At 33.5% G+C, this 26,282-nt stretch overlaps 1 protein-coding gene across 1 annotated transcript in view; it reads right to left on the minus strand.

Annotated features, from left to right (window-relative positions):
- brinp1 (bone morphogenetic protein/retinoic acid inducible neural-specific 1) overlaps window positions 1-26,282 on the minus strand; it is a 184,404-nt gene that overhangs the window by 43,481 nt on the left and 114,641 nt on the right. The window contains exons 4-5 of the mRNA XM_048189497.1: window positions 25,239-25,408; window positions 9,959-10,064 (exon numbers count right to left, since the gene is read on the minus strand). Of these exons, the coding sequence (XP_048045454.1) occupies window positions 9,959-10,064; window positions 25,239-25,408 (276 nt within the window). The remainder of the gene's footprint in view (window positions 1-9,958; window positions 10,065-25,238; window positions 25,409-26,282) is intronic.

Here is a 26,282-nt window from a genome sequence, read left to right on the forward strand (position 1 = left end):
ACTGCAACTGTCCTGATATGACGACATGCTCCTTGGCATCTTTTTTTTTTAAAAGAAAAAAACAAAACATAAATTCAACGTAAAAATATATAATCTACTCCACTTTCCTGCAATGCTGTAAACCTCCAGCTTTAAAGCATGTGTTCTTTAAATTCAGCTACGAGGTCACGATGTGATGTATCCATCTTCTATTGGTTACATGATCAAAGTTCAGCAAACCTGAACTTTTCAATGTACTGAAACTTATTTGCTTGAGTTTGCAAGTGTTCCTGATGCTCATTTTACCCCATCGGTTAGGCGTAAGTTGATCCAAATCAGTGGGTAAGTTGCAACATCTGGGTGTAAACTGACCATCTAACTGAATCTGAATCAAACCCATGTGAAATTGAAAAGATAATTTACTAATTTAATATTCAAATTTCTAATTGTTCAGTATATTTTAAAATGTTTCCTCCATGGTTAAAAAAAAAAAAAAACACTCTATATAAAACTGAGAAAGAAAAAAAAAAGTCCCGTATAGGTCGCATTTTATTATTGCATCCAGAAATAAAGTAAAATACTGATAGCCTAAATAAAGCGAAATGTTAACAAGCATTATAAACACAGATAAATAGCTAAAAGCTATTTTAGTTCCCCTCTTTTCACAACAAATCCTTTAAATTAACGGTATTCATAACATAACAAGTAGGCCTATAAAAGTCAAGGCAAAACAAATTAATTTAAAGCGAAACTGAAACAGAAAAAAGGTGTCGGGCTCATGTATCCTACCTCTCTCATTCGGCACAAATCCAAATGTTTCTATATTCCCAATTTATCTGGATGCTAAACTATTATTTATTACGTAAACTAAGCTGTGTACCACTCCTCCCATGGGCTTCTCCGTTTCACATTCTGGCAGAAATGATTCCAAAATATTTGGTCACATGACAATATAAGTGTACGGTTGATACAGGATACAAGATACAGGGGGTGGGTCAACTTACCCACTGGCTCATCTTACTCCACTCTCTGCTATATCTTTTAGTAGGTTAATTAACTAATTAGCATGCCAAAAATTATTGCTTGTTAAAGTCATGATTGAGATGGAACGTCTCAGCGACATCTCTTCTCTGATGACGAGGGCGGGGCAACCTGTCACTCACATGGGATCCACCAATAGCAAACCACAACCATCCAATCAATTCCCCACAGACAAAATCAATCTTGTTCCAGAAAACGTTTCACTCAGATATTTAGATATTTGTGTTATTTCCATTTATCTTTAACATGCATCTTTAAAATATGCTGTGCACCAAAGAATTTTCCATTCACAACCAAAACAATCTCACGTTTGAGTAAAATCATGTGTATTTTCAGCATCTCCATAGCAAAAGCAGCTCTCAGTTGATCATCTGTGACCTCAGACCAGGCCTGTAAACCCCTGGCGGTTCTGGACTGGGTCTTGGCTCCGCTCTCCAACAATGGGATTCTGCGCTGGTCTGCAGTTCAGGAATCATCTCCCACCAACCATTCACCCTCCTCTGCCTCTTCATTCACTGGATGGGCGGCTTGAGTATCCAGTTCTCCAGGCCATACTGTTCACACTGACTGAGGAATTCTGGGATAGCGCTAACACACGCCACATTTTGACCGTCCAACCGAGAGTGCAGAAGAACACGTGCTGGAAAACCAGAGCGAGCTGCCTCGACGTGAACGTGGATTGTTGAATCAATCCGTCATGCTTCTCATGTGGAAAATTATCATTCTCAGCTAGACGTTGGTAAACGTCTGTGATATTCGTCTGCTTCGATCTTGGCGCACTATATTTCTACAATACATGTATTCGTCATGCACAGCAGTCATACAGTCAATGGTTAGTAAGATTGCTTTAGGTGTTGTAAAATTAACAGCTTGAAAAGGAACTAGAACCTTTTTTAAATAATCCAATCATTATGCTCAGCCTTCTATGTATTTCCTGTCCAATTCAAGTGGTAGAAAAACATATGATGACACCTACATGATTTCATAATCTAGTTAGCAACCAGTCAGTTAGTTTAAGAAGTTGCTTTGCAGGCTTGTTCAGAATAGCATGCATTTCTCAAGCATATATGATTGCAACCATTAATGGATTTACAACCAATTAATACATCTCTTTTTGTGCACAATGCCATCTTTAATCACATGCATTGCAAACTTTAAATGGATTTAACTTTGTTATTTTACAAAGTCAGAATGGATGCTGAAGCCACTGATATAAACACTGAATGTGTAACGTTATAGAAATAAAAAGTAGTAATTATGATGATAATAATTTAAACTATCTCTATATTGTCTTAAATACTAAAGCTAAAAATAAATGCTTGAAAATGTAAGAGTTCTGATAAACATGAAAGCGTTCAATTGTTTGGGGTCTTTAAGACCTTTTAATGCTTTTTAATAAAAGTCTCTTCTGCTTACCAAGGCTGCATTTATTTGATCAAAAATACAGTAAAAACAGTAAAAATAGTGAAATATTATTACAATTTAAAACATCAGTTTTCTATGTGAATATGTAGTGCAATGTAATTTATTTCTGTGATCAAAGCTGAATTTTCAGCATCATTACTCCAGTCTTCAGAGTCACATGATCCTTCAGAACTCATTCTAATATGATGCTTGCTGCTCAAGAAACATTTATGATTATTATCAATGTTGTTTTTTTGTTGTTGTTTTTTTTCTTGTTTTCTTGACAATTTTTCTTTTTCAATTTTTCTATATATATATTGTTAATGTTTTGTCATTTCATTTCACTCATACGTGTTTCTCAGTCACAGTTTGTGACAGCAGCAGCTTCAACATTTACACTAGTGCAACTCACGCTTTAGTAATAAAGCGAAGACTGGCCGGGGGCATCGTGGGCTGAAGGTCAGCGTGTTCTGACTGCGTTCCAGGGCACAATTACAGTCTAATCTGGCCGAGACACCGGCACGACGGGCATGAGTGTGGCCGCGGAGCAACACAGCAATTTCATGACATACAGAACTCTAACATTCATTTCCAAATAAGAAAATCAAAGATCCTGCAGGAGCAGACGAGAGCGGCTGATTAGCACACGTCTGTGATGTTGACACGATGGCAAAGTTGATTTTATTGCGCTTGGAAATGTAACAGCATGTCATTATCACGCTCCGTCAGATATCCCGAGGCAAAGTCACTCGACTCGCGTCTTTCTCTGAACGAGAACAAGACAGAAAGGGACAAAAAGACTGTGAGTAAATCTGCCTCTGCTGTAAAACATTTGGAAGCTGTGTAAATATTTGAGCAATATCGCACACACGATCGCGCTGTTGCTGAATATTAGCATGGTTAATGAGTATATTCAGTACAAGCAGAAAAAATATTTTACAGTAAGAAAAATAAACTACTCTCTGAAAAGTGCTTCTCAAGTCAAATTTTCCTGTTTCATTATTTAGTGGAAAACAAGTCAAAAATGTTTCTTGAGCAGCAAATCATCATATCAGAATGATTTCTGAAGGATCATGTGACACTGAAGACTGGAGTAATGATGCTGAAAATGCAGCTCTGATCACTGGAATAAATTAAATTTTGCAATATATTCACATAGAAAACAGTTACTTTGAATTGTAAAAATATTTTACAATTTTTACTGTATTTTTTTTTATCAAATAAACGCAGCTTTGGTGAGCAGAAGAGACTTTATTCAAAAACATTAAAAAAAAAAATCTCACTGATTCCAAACTACAGTGCAGTTTAATTAATGAAGTAGTTAAAATAATTTCTCAGAGTGCTTATGAGCAATTTTTTTGTGTGCCCTTTAAATGCAAATGAGCTGCTGCTCCCGCCCCCTTTCCAGAAGAGGGCGGAGCTTTAACAGCTCAACAACAACAAAGCTGGAGAATCTCACGCAGCCAAAATGAGGATTGTCATTAAACAGCAAATTCTTTAAAAGAAAATATCTCCTTTACAATGAACTTTGAGCGTTGTAACTTTGCAGATGTCGTTTATGATCAAACAGCAACGTTACACACTAACTAAAGTTAAAAATGCGAAATCATAATCAACCACCCCTTTAAACAGCTATTTCCACCTGATTTAATCCATAAAATTAGCTTTGTTGGCATTGATTCAGTGATAATAGGATGAAACCAGTTAATTTAGATGTAACTGTCGTTTCAGACATGATTTTTGCTCCAACAGAAATGATTCCAAAAAAGCAGCGGACACAGACCAGCAGAGTGATGAAAACAGTGAACCGCTCCAGCGCTGATCACCAATACGGTTAGTGGACCAATGCATAAATCTGCTTTAAACGCAGAGATGTATGTTTGATGAAACACTACAACAGTGACACATTAAAACGCACTTTTACAGTCACCGACAAAGATGTCAGAGAGCCTGCGTGTCAAACGGAAAATGTCACATTTCATTCTCAACCCTCGGAGGCAGTTTCTGAAATACTGTAATGCTGAACTTTTAAAATAGCCACCAGCTCATTATTCTGAAACAGGACGTACGGAGAGAGAAAAAGTCCTCTAAACTCCACTGACCCGTAAAGACCTTCATCTTCAGACCTTCAAAAACATCCCTTTAAAAGGTTCGTTCAGCCAAACGTAAAAGTCCCGTCAACTCGTCGTGACTCTCTTTCATCTCTCGAGCGCAAAATCAGACGTTTAGCAGAATGTTCACTCTGCTCTTGTATACATACGAGGAAAGCAATTACTTTGCAAACCCCCATTTGCTAAACATCTTTTGGGTTGACATGAGGGTGAGTAGATGATGATTAGGTGCTTTATGAAATGAAGTCACAGGCGATTCTTCAACTTGTTTACAGATTTCTTCAAACGGCTGGATCCTCCCCTCCTTCGATATTCCCATCAGGATTATTACCTGCACTAGACTGCGGTCAGAGGATTGCGAGGCAATTTTATTAATGGCGACAACAATTCCTTCAAAGTGACCTTTCCTCATTCATTAAGAGATGCAGACGCGGGAGGAGGTTATCTAATAGGAGGCGACAGACGATGTGATCGCGGCCGTCTCGCTCATGTAAGTGTGTTAAATCTCAGTCCGTGTCAATCATGCGGCATCTTCGTTCAACGCTTCAGAGAGAGAGAGACACGGTCCTGTTCACACATACAGAAAATGCTGAGAACATTCCTCTGTTTTGCCTTCGTGAAATGATGATTCACTACTTCAGTTTTCCTGTATTCTGAAACTTATTTCTGCCACAGAATAAAAACTAAAAAAGGTAATTGTGACATTTTATCTGGACAGTCAGTTCTGAATATAGGGCCATGCTGAAATATGACATTAGTGCTTGAAGAAATGAAAACGAACAATGACGTTGCAATTTTGAGAAACTAAAAGTTGGAGAACGAAACATATTACGAGTGTCCTCAGAAAACGCTTGATAATCAGTTTCTACAGCTGTTCTCTCGGACTCTCTGTTTTGTCTCTGGTGGGAAAAATACTGAAGTGAAAACAAAACTTAAACACCTTGCAGTTTCATTCTGACCTTCTAGAACTGTTTGGAGCAGGTGATTTATGTTTACACCTCTGCATTTCACCACAGTAACTAAAGAAATGTGTATGGGATAGACAAAAAAAGAGATGATTTCGAGGAAAAAAGAATGTGTTCCATTTCATGGCGCATTGTCCAGCTGTTTTGTTATGGATGGAAGGAAATAAAGTCCTTTTCGTTAATTTATTTTTACTGTGAAAAGTTTGTGATTGTGTTTTTTTTTTTTTTTCATATGCCGGTTTCTTGTTTCGCTGTCAGTAGTTTCAGAGTATTCCTATGGAAGCCCATCTTCACCATTAAATCATGATTTGGTCAATCAGATTATGAGATTAAATGTTTTAAAAGATTTAAAAAAGAAAAAAAGACACAAATTATGACATATGACAATTGAAATTCAGAGATAAAAAGATAAAATTGTGAGTTAAAAAGTTGAAATTATGACAGAAAATGTTGAAAATATGAAAAAAAAAAACAGGAAAAAATGTAATAATTATGAGAAAATATGAGATAAAATTATGACAAATTGTCATGACTATGACAAAAAGTAAAAACTGACATGAGTCAAAAATATGAGAGTTATACGTAAACGTGATAGTTATAGATCACGTAAATATATATATATATATATATATATATATATATATATATATATATATATATATATATATATAGTTATATGTAAACGTGTCAAAATACAATAATTATGACATAAAAATTCAAACCTATGACATAAAACTCAGAATTATGAGATAAAAAGTTATAATTATGACAAAAAAAAGTTATAATTGACATGAGTCAAAAATATGAGAGTCATAATTATGGCATGAAAAAAGTGTAATAATTATGACAAATATGTGAAATTATTACATAAAACTCAGAATTATGATCTATGTAAGTCAAAAAGTTATGAAAAAGTCAAAATTGACAAGTCCAAATTATGAGATAGTCATAATTGACATGAAAAAAAAAAAAATCATAATAAAAAATGACGAGTAAAAAGTGAGACAAAATGTAATTATGACAATAATTCAAAACTATAATATAAAACATTACGACTTTTATCAAACACAGTAAGTTGAAATTATGAGATAAATATGACAAAATTTCAACTTTTTAATTAATTTACATGAATTATGACATCTCATATTTCTGACTTTTGTATCTCATAATTTTGACTATCTATGTAATAATTAAGATTTACCAAAGCAGGATTTTAGTTTTTCTCATGTGGCGTAAATGGACTTCCGTATTCTCCTGTGTAAGCGGGCGACCTCATGACCCGTTTTATCAGCAGATGTCGAGAGATGTTTGCTCGTCTTTCCATCCACAGCCATCAAATCCATTTTCTCCAAACATCTCAAAGACAACAACCTGATGGCAGAGCAACAGCACAAGACTTTTATCCAGATGAAGAGCGCACAGATGACCGCTCTCTACTGCGGCATAATGACGTGTGGCATCAAAGGCCGTTACCTACAGAGAGCTTTCAGAGAAAATATTCAAAATCAGACGCCCAGATAAAAGATGGATAAAGTTGGTCTTCTTGCGGCTGCTCCTCTTCATTACAAACCCTCAAATGTTTTAGAGATACTTCTAAAAAGCATTCATATTTCAGATTATGACAAAAAAATGTGAGTTAACCAAAAGGGAAGATGCATAAATAAAAGAGCAGAGCGCTTCGGCTAACTAGACTATTATCAGAGTAAAAGCAATAATACATGTGATTTAACAGGAGTATGACACAAGTATCAAACTTCATATTAAACCTGACACATCTGTGTAACTGTGAGCACTGGCTGGTGAACGGAGGAGCGTTTCTGCATGTGTTTTCATCCACTGTGTGATAAAACACTGTGACGGGGCTGAATCTACAACACCACAGTGTTTTATGAGTTGTAGTGAGTCTGAATTTAATGAAATAATTCAAACAGATAAATACACAATACTGACCATTGTAGTGCAATTCATGAACTTATGAGCTGGTATGTTTTAGTAAAAGAGTCACAAATTAATGACAGACAACTTATCTGTCTAAATCACAAACAAATGTACCCAATAAAATGTCCATACAAAAATGGAAAAGGTAAAAGACAGTTGTTTAGACCTGAAATATGAGACTCATATTTAATCATAGCACCTATTTTACAATTTGTTTTGACGTCTTTGGAGACGTGAGCTCCAGGCCGTCAGCGGCTGTTCAGTGCTCGAGTACCCGCCGAGAACAGTATCATCTCGGCCATTTGCCGCTGGCTCTTATAGTGGTTAAACATGAGATATAATTCATTCACATTAAAAATATTTAATGCAATTAAAGCAGCATGTTTTTTTTACATTATAATTTGGCTATAGTGTTACATTATATGATCACACCAACATGTTCTCCAACCAATACACCTATATAGGTTGTTTGTCACTTCCCTGAAATACGGCCTTTATGAGCATTTGCTAAAGTTGCGCCTCTATCGACAACAGGATACTTTCATTTTAATGCATTGATCCATTTTATCTGTGTCATATTTCGGGTTTCAAGTAGCTCAATTGGTAGAGCATTGCAATATATAACAATATGCAATCATGTGATTGTGGGTTCAATCCCAGGGAACACATGTGCTCATAAAGTGTATATGCACTTTAAATCACTAAGGGTAGGTTTAGGGTTGGGGTAGGTGTAGTCGTTAATAAAAAAAATAGTTTTGCTAAATGGAAATCAGACAAATGGTGTAAAAAGTCCACACATTGCATTTAAATGAACACACATTTTGATTGGTAACGACAGTCATACGTCATTTCATGACGACAGACGTAACACGACACTGTCATTATTTTTACGCCAGCTAGAGGGCGCGTGCTTGAAAAACGACCTATAGGGTTGGGGTTTTTTTAGAGGACAGTCTAGATCACACTCTTATTCATGAAAATGATTTTAAACCATTCAAGCGAGAACAAGACAAACGAGAACACGCTGTCTGTGAATGTGAACACGACTCGTGCGCACAGAAAGACAAATTCTCTTTCACGCTTTATCAAACAATAACACACACAATTATGCCAAAATGCCAGTTTTGTCGAGTATTCTTATAAGAGCAGTCTTAAATGAGTTAAATAACATCTTAAATGAACTTAAAGAGTGAGAAAATAAGACACACGTCAGATCCGCGTCATGTTCGGCAGCGGCAGCTCTTAAAGTGACAGCAGCCTAATAAACCAGTCTGTCATTAATGTTCATCAAAGGTAACAAAGAAAATTGTAGCTTTAATAAGGATTAATCTATATTTAATTTATAATTTATGCAGTGAAGAATGTAAAGTGTTTGATAACTTTATTCAATTTCTGTATATTTTCTACCTGTTAGACAGGTAAATATGCCATTTATTATAATGGGTTTATTTGAAGATTGTTTCAAGTTCACTTAAATCAAAAGTTGATATTTTTTAAAGCCTAATAAATGCTAAAATAGAGCTTTAAGTTATACTGAAATGTTGAATGTCTATAATTAATGTTTTAAAAATCATTTTCATGGAGACATTAGTATTAGTATCAGTGATTCTGGCCTTCATTCATAAAACGATGCCATTAAACAAATATTTCAAATATACTGTCTTTAAGTTGTTTCTGCATCAATTATTACAATATAAAGATATTAAAAGCTCCAATGTTTTATTAATCACAATGCATTACAGGAAAAAAAATCTGCAATTATTATTTTTTATATTATTATTATTTATTTATCGATTGACAGCACTATATAAGAATTGGTTAAATTCCTTGTCATCCCCAATTCTGGCGAGCACATCTCGCTGTAACCTCTAGTATTATCAGCCAGACAGATCACACACATTTATTTTCTCTGCAGGCGCATCTCTTCGCAGCTGTGCAACTGTGTTCTTCTCTGAAACGTGTCAATACAGCAGATGTGCACAGACAAAAATCCCCAAAAAGTGTTTTCTGATAGACTAGAGTTATAAAGACATAATCTTTTTCATATGTAAATTCTGAAAACAAAAACATTTCTGCAGAGTTTTTTAAATTATTTTTTTTTATCTCCTTTTAATTTGACACACAAGCAGCTGGATTGATGATAGATTCAGTAAGTCATTTATGCAAATCCAAGGTGTTGTAGACCCTGTTTCGCTCGGCCTGCCTTTCATCTCTAAACGTCGGTGATAAACTCAGCTGTCAGCACCCTTAAAAGTCTGCGATCGCTGTTCACACTTAGTGCTGTTTACAGCAAGATAGCTGAGCTTAATTCACTCTCAATCATTAAGTTCATTACAAAGCGTTTTATCCTCCCTGTCCTTCTTCGTTCAGCACTACTGCAGGTCTTCAATCAATTTTCAATTCTCATCCTTTTTTGTTTGTTTGTTTGTTTTGTTGGGGTTTCTGACTCGATTGAGCTTGTACAGATAGTCAGACAAACCAAACCAGAAGTGCAGTCAAATAAAAAGATAAGTCACATACCTTGCAGATGGAGTTTGCTCTCCGGGCTCTGAAGAAGAACAGAACTGACCGAGTCCAGATTATCATACGTGCTGCAGCCCAGCGGACCCGTTCGTGTCTCCGTCACCTGAAGACAGACAGAGATCACATGAGTCCAGGGCTGGAAAACACTCCAGTCATTTTATTTGATTATCATATCTTTTTTTTCTATTGAATATTGAATTGTTTATTAAAAATGATTTATCATTATTGTTTTAAATTCATGTTCCTGGTAATCTTGAATCAGAATATCTTCCCCTCCCTCTCTCAGTGACATCTCTTCTCTTCTCTGATGACGAGGGCGGGGCAACCTGTCACTCACATGAGATCCACCAATAGCAAACCATCCAATCAATTCCCCACTGACAAAATCTACATTTGTTCTTGATCCAGAAGCCGTTTCACTCGGATATACGGCACAAAGATGAGTACAACTTTCGTTTCATGCAAACTTTAAGTAATTTAAATTTGACATTTTTTCACTATCACTCAAATATGTTTTTACCCAGATTCTTGTACGTTACAAAAACTTGTGTAGGTGAGTGCTGACACTGACGACAGTATGATGGCAAAACTAATTATATACATGTGCCCATTTCAATAAATATCAATGCTTAATCTGATATGAAATTCATTGATTCTTCACACATGACATATCAGACTTGACCAATAGGGGGAGCTCTCATGCCTAATTGCTCAAAGAATTTATATATATATTTTTTTTTATTTAGATCCATTCGTCCATTCTTTCTGTTTAGTCTACTTCCATGTTGTTTTTCTGAATGCCTGAATCAGAGATATATGAGCTGAAAGCAGCATTGTTTCCTGATCTCTTCTTGATTGTAGTTTGTTCATTTGCTTCCCTGTGTATTTATAACCCTTGTGTTCTTCTTGTCTTACATTCTTCAGCCTAACAAGGTATTAGTTGGTGAGTTCTTGACTTTTTCCTTTCTGTGTTCTAATATAAACTAAATCTGCACTCAGAACTAGTTCTTTTTGTGTTTTCTCATATTTATTTTGTCATCTTAATGCATCCTCCAGAGTCTGAATTACAGTAGTTCTTTGACCTAAATAAAGTATTTTGTTGTGCAGATACATCTGCTCACTCTAAGGGTCGCTTTAATTGCAGTGACACCACAGTAAAACCGCAGCACGCGTCTGACCTTTAGCGCCCGTGGGCAGGTGAACACAGACAACACGTCACAGCACATCACAACAACACACCTGAAAACAGCGAGCCGTTCGTCTGTCCCCGTTAGGAAAACACAGGAGAATTGAGAATGAGAAATCACACTATTTTAGAATAGCTAAGTTAAAAAATAAAACTCTGTCATTTAATTATCCTCATGTCAATCCAATGCCACATGATCGTGTTTTCCACGGAACACAAAAGACATAGTTCTGAAATCTACACATATTCAAACACGCTTCATGAACAGATTTGAATATGCGGAACTACAACGGAAAACAGATAATCCATCTAAAACAGTTTCATTCCATATATTCAGACTTTCTTTCCATATATTCAGACTTTCATTCCATATATTCAGACTTTCTTTCCATATATTCAGACTTTCTTTCCATATATTCAGACTTTCCATATATTCAGACTTTCCATATATTCAGACTTTCATTCCATATATTCAAACTTTCATTCCATATATTCAGACTTTCTTTCCATATATTCAGACTTTCATTCCATATATTCAAGGTTTATTCTATATATTCAAGGTTTATTCTATATATTCAGACTTCCATTCCATATATTCAGACTTTCATTCCATATATTCAGACTTTCTTTCCATATATTCAGACTTTCATTCCATATATTCAAGGTTTATTCCATATATTCAGACTTTCATTCCATATATTCAGACTTTCTTTCCATTTATTCAGACTTTCATTCCATATATTCAGACTTTCATTCCATATATTCACTTTCATTCCATATATTCAGACTTTCTTTCCATATATTCAGACTTTCATTCCATATATTCAGACTTTCCATATATTCAGACTTTCATTCCATATATTCAGACTTTCTTTCCATTTATTCAGACTTTCATTCCATATATTCAGACTTTATTTCCATTTATTCAGACTTTCATTCCATACATTCAGACTTTCTTTCCATATATTCACTTTCATTCCATATATTCAGACTTTCTTTCCATATATTCACTTTCATTCCATATATTCAGACTTTCATTCCATATATTCAGACTTTCATTCCATATATTCAGACTTTCCATATATTCAGACTTTCATTCCATATATTCAGACTTTCTTTCTATTTATTCAGACTTTCATTCCATATATTCACTTTCATTCCATATATTCAGACTTTCTTTCCATATATTCACTTTCATTCCATATATTCAGACTTTAATTCCATATATTCAGACTTTCTTTCCATATATTCAGACTTTCATTCCATATATTCAGACTTTCCATATATTCAGACTTTCATTCCATATATTCAGACTTTCTTTCCATTTATTCAGACTTTCATTCCATATATTCAGACTTTCTTTCTATTTATTCAGACTTTCATTCCATATATTCACTTTCATTCCATATATTCAGACTTTCTTTCCATATATTCACTTTCATTCCATATATTCAGACTTTCTTTCCATATATTCAGACTTTCATTCCATATATTCAGACTTTCCATATATTCAGACTTTCATTCCATATATTCAGACTTTCTTTCCATTTATTCAGACTTTCATTCCATATATTCAGACTTTCTTTCTATTTATTCAGACTTTCATTCCATATATTCACTTTCATTCCATATATTCAGACTTTCTTTCCATATATTCACTTTCATTCCATATATTCAGACTTTCTTTCCATATATTCAGACTTTCATTCCATATATTCAGACTTTCTTTCCATATATTCAAACTTTCATTCCATATATTCAGACTTTCTTTCTATTTATTCAGACTTTCATTCCATATATTCACTTTCATTCCATATATTCAGACTTTCTTTCCATATATTCACTTTCATTCCATATATTCAGACTTTAATTCCATATATTCAGACTTTCTTTCCATATATTCAGACTTTCATTCCATATATTCAGACTTTCCATATATTCAGACTTTCATTCCATATATTCAGACTTTCTTTCCATTTATTCAGACTTTCATTCCATATATTCAGACTTTCTTTCTATTTATTCAGACTTTCATTCCATATATTCACTTTCATTCCATATATTCAGACTTTCTTTCCATATATTCACTTTCATTCCATATATTCAGACTTTCTTTCCATATATTCAGACTTTCATTCCATATATTCAGACTTTCCATATATTCAGACTTTCATTCCATATATTCAGACTTTCTTTCCATTTATTCAGACTTTCATTCCATATATTCAGACTTTCTTTCTATTTATTCAGACTTTCATTCCATATATTCACTTTCATTCCATATATTCAGACTTTCTTTCCATATATTCACTTTCATTCCATATATTCAGACTTTCTTTCCATATATTCAGACTTTCATTCCATATATTCAGACTTTCTTTCCATATATTCAAACTTTCATTCCATATATTCAAGGTTTATTCCATATATTCAGACTTTCTTTCCATATATTCAGACTTTCATTCCATATATTCAGACTTTCATTCCATATATTCAGACTTTCATTCCATATATTCAAACTTTCATTCCATATATTCAAGGTTTATTCCATATATTCAGACTTTATTTCCATATATTCAGACTTTCTTTCCATATATTCAGACTTTCATTCCATATATTCAGACTTTCCATATATTCAGACTTTCATTCCATATACTGATGTTTCATATTATAAATACAATAATTTCCTGAATGGAAAGATATACTTAAGTCCTACTTAAGTGTCTCAAAAACACTCTAACATTTGGATAATTGTATTTGAAAAACATTTAAACTGTAATACAATTTCATTTAATTGCAATTAACATGCAACTGTGTGCCTAAAAACATTACATTAAATTTACACTTAAAAGTATATTATTTCGGTATTAAGTACTCTTTTTAAAGGTATGCTGAAATGTATTTCTTTTTCACAAGGGTCTGAGAGCTAAAATGAAGATTTCCAGTAAGTAATGACTTAAATTTGGATATGCTCCTCACAAGTTATTACATGACTTCAGTTTTAAGTATTTTACATAACAGAGCAGCATGAACATTCTGATAAATGTCTTCTTTTCTACTCCACAGAAGAAAATGCCTAATAACTGCAAATTAATGACTGAATTTCATGTTTTATCAGACTATTCTTTTAAAATCTATGTATGAAGCTCTGTAACATGTCACTTGGCATAAAAAGGGAATAAGCTCTGGAGTCTAAAAGCTAAACACACACACACACACACACACAATCAGCGGATTAAGAAATAGATTGCCAGAGTATAAAACAAAACCAAAGCCCTTGCGTCTAATGAAGATGGAGATTTGTGGGATTACGCACAAATGTTGAAAAGCCGCAGGACTTGATGCTCATTCAAGCTCACACAGACAAACACAAAAACATGCATGTAAACATTTGACTTCAAAGACAGTAAATCTGCAAGCTTTGATTCCACCTGCCGCACATGTTAGATGTTTAGGAAGGGCCGTCTGTCCGGATGTGTTTGTGTTTATGTAGTTTCTGCTTTTATCATTTATTCATTTGAAGATCGGCAGGAACATGGCGACAGCTCTGTGCTCCTATCAAAGCCGTGGCTGTTTCGTGTTATGGGAAGATTAGAAGCTCTTGTAGCATTAAAGAACAAACTGTATCTAGAGAAATCTGTGATGAAGCAGGGCATCATGGGACGACAACTGTGCCTGTTTCTTATTACGTCTGTCACCTGTCAGCCTTATAATGAAGTTCTATTTTGAGCTTTTGATAGCTGAGGGAGGTGAACCTCAGCTACCTAAGAGCACAGCGATGTCTTCATCATTGTATTTTTATGTTTTTATTTTTGCTGAACAGACAGAGGAAATGAGACATACATATCAAAAATATTTGCTTGTCTATATGACGTGCACATCAATGACAAACTCCAGACACTCATTTTCTTTTCCAGGCAAAACGTTTTTAACATTAGTGCAATGTCCAAATGCGACACGACTGATGTTGTAAAGCAGTTATCAATGTCAATTGTGAATAAAATAAAAACGATGTATATTATAGTGTCTGACATAAAAGAACGCTGATGTCTCACAGTGTGTCTTGGCTTTACCCAAATATCTCACTGCTGTCATTTCATACCATCTGACAAGGAACAATTGTAAGGACTGGAAAAAAATAAATAAAAAAAAAGAGTCATTCTCAGCATATGATGTTTGTGTGCAGCGTTTGTCCCCACAACTTCCTACTGATACATTAAATTAACTCATATTATTTGATACATTTCACTATGTGTTTAATGTGCAGTGCTGTAATTTTATTTTTAAATGTTTGTCATCTAAACATCTGAAGACATTTATATCTTTCCGTTCATTAGCATTAGATTTAAAAGGGGAAAAAAAATCTCTTAAAAAAGATTTTCTGTGTTTAAGTGCTATAATCGGCTCCCCGTTGCATCTACCAACCCAGAAAATGTGAAAAAGGACAACCCAGTAAATCTGTTTTGGTAAGTCTTTCTCTGCAAGCATGTGAAAAAACGTGCCACTCAGATTTTACTCCCCTTGTGATGTAGGAAGAGGATCTTATTATAATATTACTGCCCCTTAATCTGCATGTTTCCACTCACAGTGCCGCCATTTTGTTTTCACAAGCAACAACGGTGTACCGGTTCTAACGCCATGACAAAAGTTGGAGCAAAGCATGCTAACTGTTCTGTCGTTGACTGCACAGATGAGCACTGAACACTATTTAGAGTCTCGTTAGCTTGGATAGCCTGAATTTGACCCTGACAAGATCGATTGTTAAAAAAGGAGCATTTCTGTCCGAGCAATATTTTGGAAAAAAATATTAGACCATTCACAGCATTTGATAGCAATCATAAATGTTAGGATGGTGTGTATGGCTCTGTTTGGCAAACAAGTACACTATGTGTAGTGAGCGTCCATACGGGTTTTGCTCAAAAGATTAACATGACGGCACATGCTAGTGGATGAGTTGAATCAACTCCACAGCAACTACATAAATTTATCCACTATCCATTCAGAAACGTCCAGTTTCATTCTAAAAGTTGTAACTTCTTCCTGAGTCTCTCCATCAGTGTCGACTCCGGTTTGAACAATGTAAGGCTGAACACCGTTACTGACAATCCTCATTTTGGCTGCGTGAGATTCTCCAGCTTTGTTGTTGTTGAGCTGTTAAAGCTCCGCCCTCTTCTGGAAAGCGGAGCTCATTTGCATTTAAAGAGACACACACACGTGTTTTTGCTCACACCCAAATATGGGCAAATTTGACAAGCTATAATAAATGATCTGTGGGTTATTTTGAGCTGAAACTTCACTGACAAATTCTGGAGACACCAGAGACTGATATTACATCTTGTGAAAAGGGCCATTATAGGTCCCCCTTAATGGTTAGCAATACAATTAAAGGTGCCCTAGAATCAAAAATTTTATTTATCTTGGCATAGTTGAATAACAAGAGTTTAGTACATGGAAATGACATACAGTGAGTCTCAAACATTGTTGTTTCCTCCTTCTTATGTAAATCTCATTTGTTTAAAAAACAGGCGAATCTCAACATAACACTGACTGTTACGCAACAGTCGGGATCATTAATATGTACACCCCCAATATTTGCATATGCCAACTCATGTTCAAGGCATTAGACAAGGGCAGCCAGTATTAACGTCTAGATCTGTGCACAGCTGAATCATCAGACTAGGTAAGCAAGCAAGAACAACAGCGAAAAATGGCAGATGGAGCAATAATAACTGACATGATCCATGATATCATGATATTTTTAGTGATATTTGTAAATTGTCTTTATAAATGTTTCGTTAGCATGTTGCTAATGTACTGTTAAATGTGGTTAAAGTTACCATAATTTATTACTGTATTCACGGAGACAAGAGAGCCGTCGCTATTTTCATTTTTAAACACTTGCAGTCTGTATAATTCATAAACAACTTCATTCTTTATAAATCTCTCCAACAGTGTGTAATGTTAGCTTTAGCCACGGATCACTATCAAACTCATTCAGAATCAAATGTAAACATCCAAATAAATACTATACTCACATGATCCGACGCATGCATGCAGTATACATGACGAACATCTTGTAAAGATCCATTTGAGGGTTATATTAGCTGTGTGAACTTTGTAAATGCACTGTATTATAGTCGAGAGCTCGGGGGCGGGGAGCGTGCGATTTAAAGGGGCCGCAGCCTGAATCGGTGCATAGTTAATGATGCCCCAAAATAGGCAGTTAAAAAAATTAATTTAAAAAAATCTATCTGGTATTTTGAGCTGAAACTTCACAAACACATTCAGGGGACACCTTAGACTTATATTACATCTTGTAAAATGTGTGATGTCATACAACTCCTCTACATAATCACACAGGTTATGCTCTTTGTGTAGGTAAAACTATGTCCATTTTAATGGCACCTGTTCTGGGAACGCGCCGCTGGATAGTGACTAAAATTGGATCCTGGCCAACCAATAGATTTTTAAATAGATGTCCTCTGAAACGCTCGCCGCATCATCATAAATTTGCATATGGAATTTAAGACTAAATCAGCTGAAAGCATTTCAGAGAGGAAGATGTGACCTTGACGGGCCCTTTCGCACACCTCCCTCTCTCTAGTATCAATCTGGGCTTTGTCAATCCAAAACACCCAATCATAAAAGTGCATCTTTTAATAAAGCTCTCAGGCGAGATCTTAATTTTATTCTCAAATGATTCTCAAGAGGGGAAAACATTTCTAAGGATGAATTTGCAGGATATAAGGCTTATTGCAAAAATAATAAAAACAAATAAATAAAAAAAAATATGCAACTAAATCTGATTCAGACTGTTTTCTGTTTTATGAGTATATGAATGTGGCTATGGTACCAGTATCACTGATTAAAATATAAACACATAAAAAATACAAAAATGCACATGCACAAATTAAAATCTGTAGATAAACAAGAAGCTGAGATTTGACATGTAATGCCCTGTAAAGATGATCCTGCCTGTTTTCTCTGCGGGTCATTGCATCTAATGAGCTCTATATGTTGTTTGCAGTGTGATTTCGAGGTTGCTGCATTTCAGTGCTGGCGTGTTTCTTTAATGAGTTCAGTTTCTATCAGTGAACCCTCCAGATCAAGCCAACAAATCTGCTTCAGCTAAATTCAGGCAGTATTGTTTTCTAGCACTTATATGCAATATATCATAAATTTATAAAAGGAAAACTAGACTATCAGCTTTAAGGTTCACTAACCATTTCATGATTGGTTTTGTCTAGAATTGATTTAATTTTACAAATGAAATATTCTCAAAACATCAAGGATGACATGTGGAAACTGGAGCCTAAAGCAATAGTTCACCCAAACATTCTGTCATCATTTATTTGCCCTCATGTCATTTCAAACACATAACTTTCTTTTTCTGACTTTTTTTTTTTTTTTTTTTTTTTTCGTGCAGCACAGAAGCAGATTTTTAGGAGAATGCTCTTATGATTTAGCTTAATAAGCTACGAAAAGCATTTCTTGTCATAATTGAATTTTACCAGTAAGAATTGAATTACAGTAATTGTTAAGAACTGAATTATAGAGAATATGAATTGTTAGAGAGTATTGAATAACAGAGCTCTCTGTTGAATTGTTGCTAGTCAGAATTGTATTAAATTGCTCTATAATCTGAATTGTTACTAACAAGAACTGAATTGAAGAGCTCTCTTATCTGAATGGTTAGTAAGAATTGAATTACAGAGCTCTAATCTAAATTTTATGGGCAAGAATTTAATTACAGCTCTATAATTGTATTTGTTACTAGTAAGAATTGAATTACAGAGCTCTCTAATTCAATACTTACTAGGAACAGTTTAATTAGTGTTCTATAATCTGAGTTGTTACTTGTAAGAATTGAATTGCAGTTATAATCTGAATTGTTAATAGTAAGAACTGATTTACAGCTCTCTAATTGAATTGTTACTAGTAAAAACTGAATTGCAGAGCTCTCTAGTAGTAAGAATTTAATTAGAGTGCTGTAATTGTAATTGTTACTAGTAAGAATTGAATTACAGCTTTCTAATTGAATTGTTACTACTAATATTGAATTAGAGAGTTCTCTAATCTGAATTGTTTCAAGAATTCAATCTTAGCTAATTGAATAGTTACTAGTAAGAACTGAATTACAGCTCTCTAACTGAATTGTTAATAGTAAGAATTGGATTAGAGAGTTCTGTAATCCAAATTTTTACGAGTAAGAATTGAATTACAGCTCTCTAACTGAATTGTTACTACTAAATATTGAATTAGAGAGTTCTCTAATCTGAATTGTTACTAGTAAGAATTGAATTACAGCTCTCTAATTGAATTGTTACTACTAAATATTGAATTACAGAGCTCTCTAGTAGTAAGAATTGAATTAGAGCGCTCTAATTGTAATTATTACTAGTAAGTATTGAATTGCAGTTGTAATCTGAATTGTTACTAGTAAGAATTGAATTAGAGCTCTCTAATCTGATTTTTTACTAGTAAGAATTGAATTGCAGCTCTCTAATTTGATTTTTAACTAGTAAGAATTGAATTAGAGCTCTCTAATCTGATTTTTTCTAGTAAGTATAGAATTGAAGTTGTAATCTGAATCGTTACTAGTAAGAATTGAATTAGAGCTCTCTAATCTGATTTTTTACTAGTAAGAATTGAATTGCAGCTCTCTAATCTGATTTTTACTAGTAAGAATTGAATTGCAGCTCTCTAATTTGATTTTTAACTAGTAAGAATTGAATTGCAGCTCTCTAATCAGATTTTTACTAGTAAGAATTGAATTAGAGCTCTCTAATCTGATTTTTTACTAGTAAGAATTGAATTGCAGCTCTCTAATCAGATTTTTACTAGTAAGAATTGAATTAGAGCTCTCTAATCTGATTTTTTACTAGTAAGAATTGACTTGCAGATTTCTAATTGAATTGTTACTACTAAATATTGAATTAGAGAGTTCTCTAATCTGAATTGTTTCAAGAATTCAATCTTAGCTAATTGAATTGTTACTAGTAAAACTGAATTACAGCTCTCTAACTGAATTGAAACGAATTACAACTCTAATTGTAATTGTTACTATTAAATTAGAGAGTTCTCTAATCTGAATTCTTAATAGTGAAAAATGAATTATAGCTCTCTAACTGAATTGTTACTAGTAAGAAATGAATTAGAGATTTCTGTAATCTAAATTGTTACTACTAAGAATTGAATTACAGCCCTCTAACTGAATTTTTGGTAGTACAAATTGAATTAGAGAGTAATCTGAATTGTTAAAATTAAAAAAAAAAAAAAAAAAGAATTACAGCTCTCTAATCTGAATTGTTACTAGTAAGAATTGAATTACAGAACTCTGTAATTTGAATTGCTACCACTAATTGAATAACAGAGCTCTCTCACTGAATTGTTACTAATAAAAATGCAACTACGATGAGTAACGCTGGGAGCATTTTAAGCTAATTCAGCTTCCCATACACAACACTCTTCTCTATGCAGTGAAAGCAGACAGTGACCAGTGGCTATCAAGCTACAAAAAACAACTGGTCATATACTGTCTGCTTTCATTATATGGAAAAGAGCAGCGTGAACATTCTGCTAAACGTCTCATTTTGTGTTCCAAATATGAGTTTTATTTTGTTTTGTTGTTTTATGATGTTTGAAAAATCATGAGGCCAAGTAAATTACATGATTTTCATTTTTGCATGAACAATTCCTTTAAACATTTCTCTTCAAAGTCGACTCATCAGCTGAGGTGACTTAACTCCAAAGAGAGAGTTAAAATATCAGGGCCCATCTTAAACACCAACCGCAGTGACAGAGTGTCTTCTCTTTGATTTAAGTGCTGTAGATCTCTTCAGCAGAGCTCAGACATGATAAATATAGCAGAGGCGGCGCTGGGAGGCCCTTTTCTACCCCTCTCACTGTTCATTTGTCTGCTGCAAGCCCCCAAATACATACTGAAGTGTCTAGGGCACGTCCCCTCGTGGAAGGCTGGGGTAAGAGAGAGGCTAGCTGACAGACGTCACGCATTTCATGCCTCCAGAGAGTGAAGCCTGACACCATGCTGTCATGATGTGTGTGTGTGTGTGTGTGTGTTTGAAAAGCCAGAGAGAGAGTGAGTTTATTTAGCTATGTTTTGGGCACAAAATGTCCTCAGAAGTGAGCTTCCTTTGGGAATGTCTTCAAAGATTAAAATAGTTCCTAAAGTAAATCATGTTTTTAGAATTTAAAAGTATTCTTAGCTAATTGTCAAATGCATGCAGTGATCTGTAGACAGTCAGTTCCACGTTCTTCCCTGTGCCAATAATGCACTGAGCGCCAATCTGCAGGATTTACAGGGAAGACGTGCCGTCATATCAACACTCTCATTCTGTCCGTATGTGCGTGAGCTTACAGAGCTGTACTGCCATCCAAACTCAATCGATATTGTTAGTGCAGGTCTGTGTGTGTGTGTGTGTGTGTGTGTGTGTGTGTGTGTGTGTGTGTGTGTGTGTGTGTGTGTGTGTGTGTCAGACTTAGCCTCTTCCTGAATGCACGAATCGTTTCCTGTCTGCAACGTGACTCGCAAGTACACACACACAAATACACATTTATCTTGCCATCTAAATGAGGACCTATCATAGAGTTCCATTGTTTTAGATTCAGCTACATATACATACACATTAATTGTTTTCTATAAATAGATGCATTCTTCTTTGTGTTGTGCTTGGATTCCTCACTGTGCACATTCTATTTCAAACTATGCATAATTTCACTAACATCCCTTGTGATAAAAGATGTACACTTTCGCATACTTTCAAAAAGAGTGCATATTGCAGAAATAACATGCTTTAAAAGAATATAATTAAGTGTGAACTGAATATAATGATTTTGGACACTTAATTACATGTTAATTGCGATTAAATGAAAATGTATTATAGTTTAAATTTAAATGCAATTGGTTGAACTTTAGAGTGTTTTTGACCCACTAATTTTATAAATAATTATATTGTCTTTGAAGTATGGTTAAAGTGTACCAAGCATTCATGGTAAACTAAAATATGCTTTAATGTCATTTCTATTAATTTATATATTGAACTAATTCTATTAATTACATTCTGCTAATTCTATCAATTGAACTTTAAAGTGTTTTAGTCCCACTTAAGTGGGATTTAAGTATATCTTTATATGTAATTCTATAAATAATTCTATTCACTTTGAAATATGGAAGTGTACCAAGCATTTATGGTATAAAATATATAACAATGCAATATCTATTAGTTTCTATATATTTACATTGAACTTAATTGTATTAATTATATTCTATTAATTCTATTAATTGAACTTTAGAGTGTTTTTGAACCAATTAAGTAGGATTTAAGTACATCTTTATATGTATTCTATGAATAATTCTATTGTCTTTGAAATATGATTAAAGTGTACAAAGCATTTATGGTTAACTAAAATATACTTGAATGTAATTTCTAGTAATTTATTTCTATATTGAACTTAACTACATTGATTCTATTTTATTAATTTTATAAATTGAATTTGGATGTTTTTTTTACCTACTTAAGCAGGATTTAAGTACATCTTTATATGTAATTCTATAAATAATTCTATTGTCTTTGAAATATGATTAAAGTGTACCAAGCATTTATGGTAAACTAAAATGTATTTTAATGCCATTTCTAGTAATTTCTCTATTTCTATATTGAACTTAACTACATTGATTCTATTTTATTAATTGTATAAATTGAATTTGGAGGGTTTTTTGACCTACTTAAGCAGGATTTAAGTACATCTTTATATGCAATTCTATAAATAATTCTATTGTCTTTGAAATATGGTTAAAGTGTACCAAGGATGTATGGTAAACTAAAATATACTTTAATGTCATTTCTATTAATTTCTACATTGAACGTGATTCCATTAATTTTATTCTATTAATTCTATCAATTGGATTTTAGAGTGTTTTTGATCCACTTGAGTATAAATAATTCTATTGTCTTTGAAATATGATTAAAGTGTACCAAGCATTTATGGTAAACTAAAATATACTTTAATGTAATTTCTAGTCATTTCTATATATGTCTATGTTGAACTTAACTCTATTGATTCTATTTCCTATAAATTGAATTTGAGGGTTTTTTGACCCACTTAAGCAGGATTTAAGTACATCTTTATATGCAATTCTATAAATAATTCTATTGTCTTTGACATATGGTTAAAGTGTACCAAGGATGTATGGTAAACTAAAATATACTTTAATGTCATTTCTATTAATTTCTACATTGAACTTGATTCCATAAATTTTATTCTATTAATTCTATCAATTGGACTTTAGAGTGTTTTTGATCCACCTGAGTATGCATAATTCTATTGTCTTTGAAATATGATTAAAGTGTACCAAACATTTATGGTTAACTAAAATATACTTTAATGTAATTTCTAGTAATTTCTATATATGTCTATATTGAACTTAACTCTATTGATTCTATTTTATTAATTCTAAAAATTGAATTTGAGGGTTTTTTGACCCACTTAAGCAGGATTTAAGTACATCTTTATATGCAGTTCTATAAATAATTCTATTGTCTTTGAAATATGGTTAAAGTGTACCAAGGATGTATGGTAAACTAAAATATACTTTAATGTCATTTCTATTAATTTCTACATTGAACGTGATTCCATTAATTTTATTCTATTAATTCTATCAATTGGATTTTAGAGTGTTTTTGATCCACTTGAGTATAAATAATTCTATTGTCTTTGAAATATGATTAAAGTGTACCAAGCATTTATGGTAAACTAAAACATATTTTAATGTAATTTCTAGTAATTTCTATATTTCTATATTGAACTTAACTACATCGATTCTATTTTATTAATTATATAAATTGAATTTGGAGGGTTTTTTTTGACCTACTTAAGCAGGATTTAAGTACATCTTTATATGCAATTCTATAAATAATTCTATTGTCTTTGAAATATGGTTAAAGTGTACCAAGGATGTATGGTAAACTAAAATATACTTTAATGTCATTTCTATTAATTTCTACATTGAACGTGATTCCATTAATTTTATTCTATTAATTCTATCAATTGGATTTTAGAGTGTTTTTGATCCACTTGAGTATAAATAATTCTATTGTCTTTGAAATATGATTAAAGTGTACCAAGCATTTATGGTAAACTAAAATATACTTTAATGTAATTTCTAGTCATTTCTATATATGTCTATGTTGAACTTAACTCTATTGATTCTATTTTCTATAAATTGAATTTGAGGGTTTTTTGACCCACTTAAGCAGGATTTAAGTACATCTTTATATGCAATTCTAAAAATAATTCTATTGTCTTTGAAATATGGTTAAAGTGTACCAAACATTTATGGTAAACTAAAATATACATTTAATGTAATTTCTGTTAATTTCTATATTTCTATATTATTTCTCTATATAAGCATGTATCTAAATATATTTCTAATGACACATTTGCAAAGATGAAGTTGCAGTTTAGTTTTTTTTTTTTTTTTTAAACATAAAAACGTGTATTTAATTGTATTAGGAGACAGTCATGAGAGTGTACTCTCTTTTTAAGTGCACTTAAGTGGCCTTTTATTTCATTTATATATTACATTATCTGCAAGTACAGTTTATTTTAAATATAATTTTAAGATTTGAAGTACACTATAAGTGCAGATTAAATACAATTAAGCACACTTCTTCTTCTTCACAAGGGCCAGTGCTTTAATATAGACACACAAACACACTCAAGCACGCTGATGAAGCAGTTGTGAACAGAATTGAGCCAAAGCACATGGAGATGAGCACTAGTTTGTAAGGTCAGTCGTTCTTAAGTCTGTCTGTATTTAAGTGGAGCACAAGTGCTGCGTTTGCTGCTTGCTGTCGTCCTGACTCAGCAGCTATTGTCAATTCCGTTTAATTCTGTCATGCTTGACTTCCTGCTTCCTCCAGCCCTGTCTGCCAGAAGCTCTTCAGCCGCCTGTCAACTCCAACAAGAAAAAGCTCCACGGACAGATGGACGGTGGGCGGATAATGGAGGAGGAAGAGGATGTTTCTTTCTTTCCTACTTTTTACCTTTCCCTCGTTCTTTTTCCCTTACCTTAATGGCGTTGCTGGAGATCTGAATCTCGTGGAGTTTGCGCATGGTGCCGTCGCGGTCGATGAAGTACGACGAGGCGAGCTGGTGCAGTGCCTCGACTCCTTGGGTGGCGTTGACCATCTTCCGGTCCAGCTTGTTCTTGGCCATGTACATGGTGAGAGCTTCCTCACCTAATGGCACAGAGCAATATGGTCAGTTAACGCAAGACTTCACTTCCCGTGATTCAGATGCCAAGAGTTAAAATATCACATTCTCAGAAGCTCATTTACTCGCTCACACGTCATTCCATGACTAACTTTCTTCTCATTCAATTCAAATATGACATTAAGACACTCATTGGTTGATTTGTCACCAACTGCAAACCTGCTCATGTAGATTTTCAGCAAATTACAGGTGAAACCATTGTTTTTGTCATGCAATGGTCAGTTTTACTCTATTTTGCTTCCATAACATGTCTTCTTTCAGACTAGTGGAAAGATAACATCCAAAATACACATTTAACTTTTATTGCATTTAGATTTCAATTAGAATCAGGTTTGGGAAGGTTACTTTTAAAATGTGTTTTGCTACAGATACAAAAAAAATGCATGCTTTAAAAGGTAATTTGTTACATATTTCTTTAGATTACACAAGTTTTGTAACAAATGTTAGAGATATAAAGTCGCAATTCTGATTTTTTTTCACAATTGCAAGTGAGAAAAAAATTCTGAGAAAAAAAATCTGAATTGTGAGTTATAAAGTCAGAATTGTGAGACATAAACACATTTTTTTTTTTTTTTTACTTTAACACACAATTGTGAGTTTATATCTCACAGAGATATATTCTGAGATAACTTGCAATTGTAAGAGAAAAAAAAAAAGTCTGAATTGTGAGATAAAAAGTCGCAAATACCTAACAAATTACATAAACAAGAGACTCACAATTAACATTAAAGGGTATGTCAATGTTTGAATGTGGCAATTTGTATAAATTCAGTCATTTTGTCTTGTGAACATATATGTATGTAAAGTATGTAAACATCTATTATGTGAAATAGCTTATTC

The sequence above is a fragment of the Megalobrama amblycephala genome, linkage group LG4 (assembly GCF_018812025.1).
Source record: "Megalobrama amblycephala isolate DHTTF-2021 linkage group LG4, ASM1881202v1, whole genome shotgun sequence".
NCBI lineage: Eukaryota > Metazoa > Chordata > Actinopteri > Cypriniformes > Xenocyprididae > Megalobrama > Megalobrama amblycephala.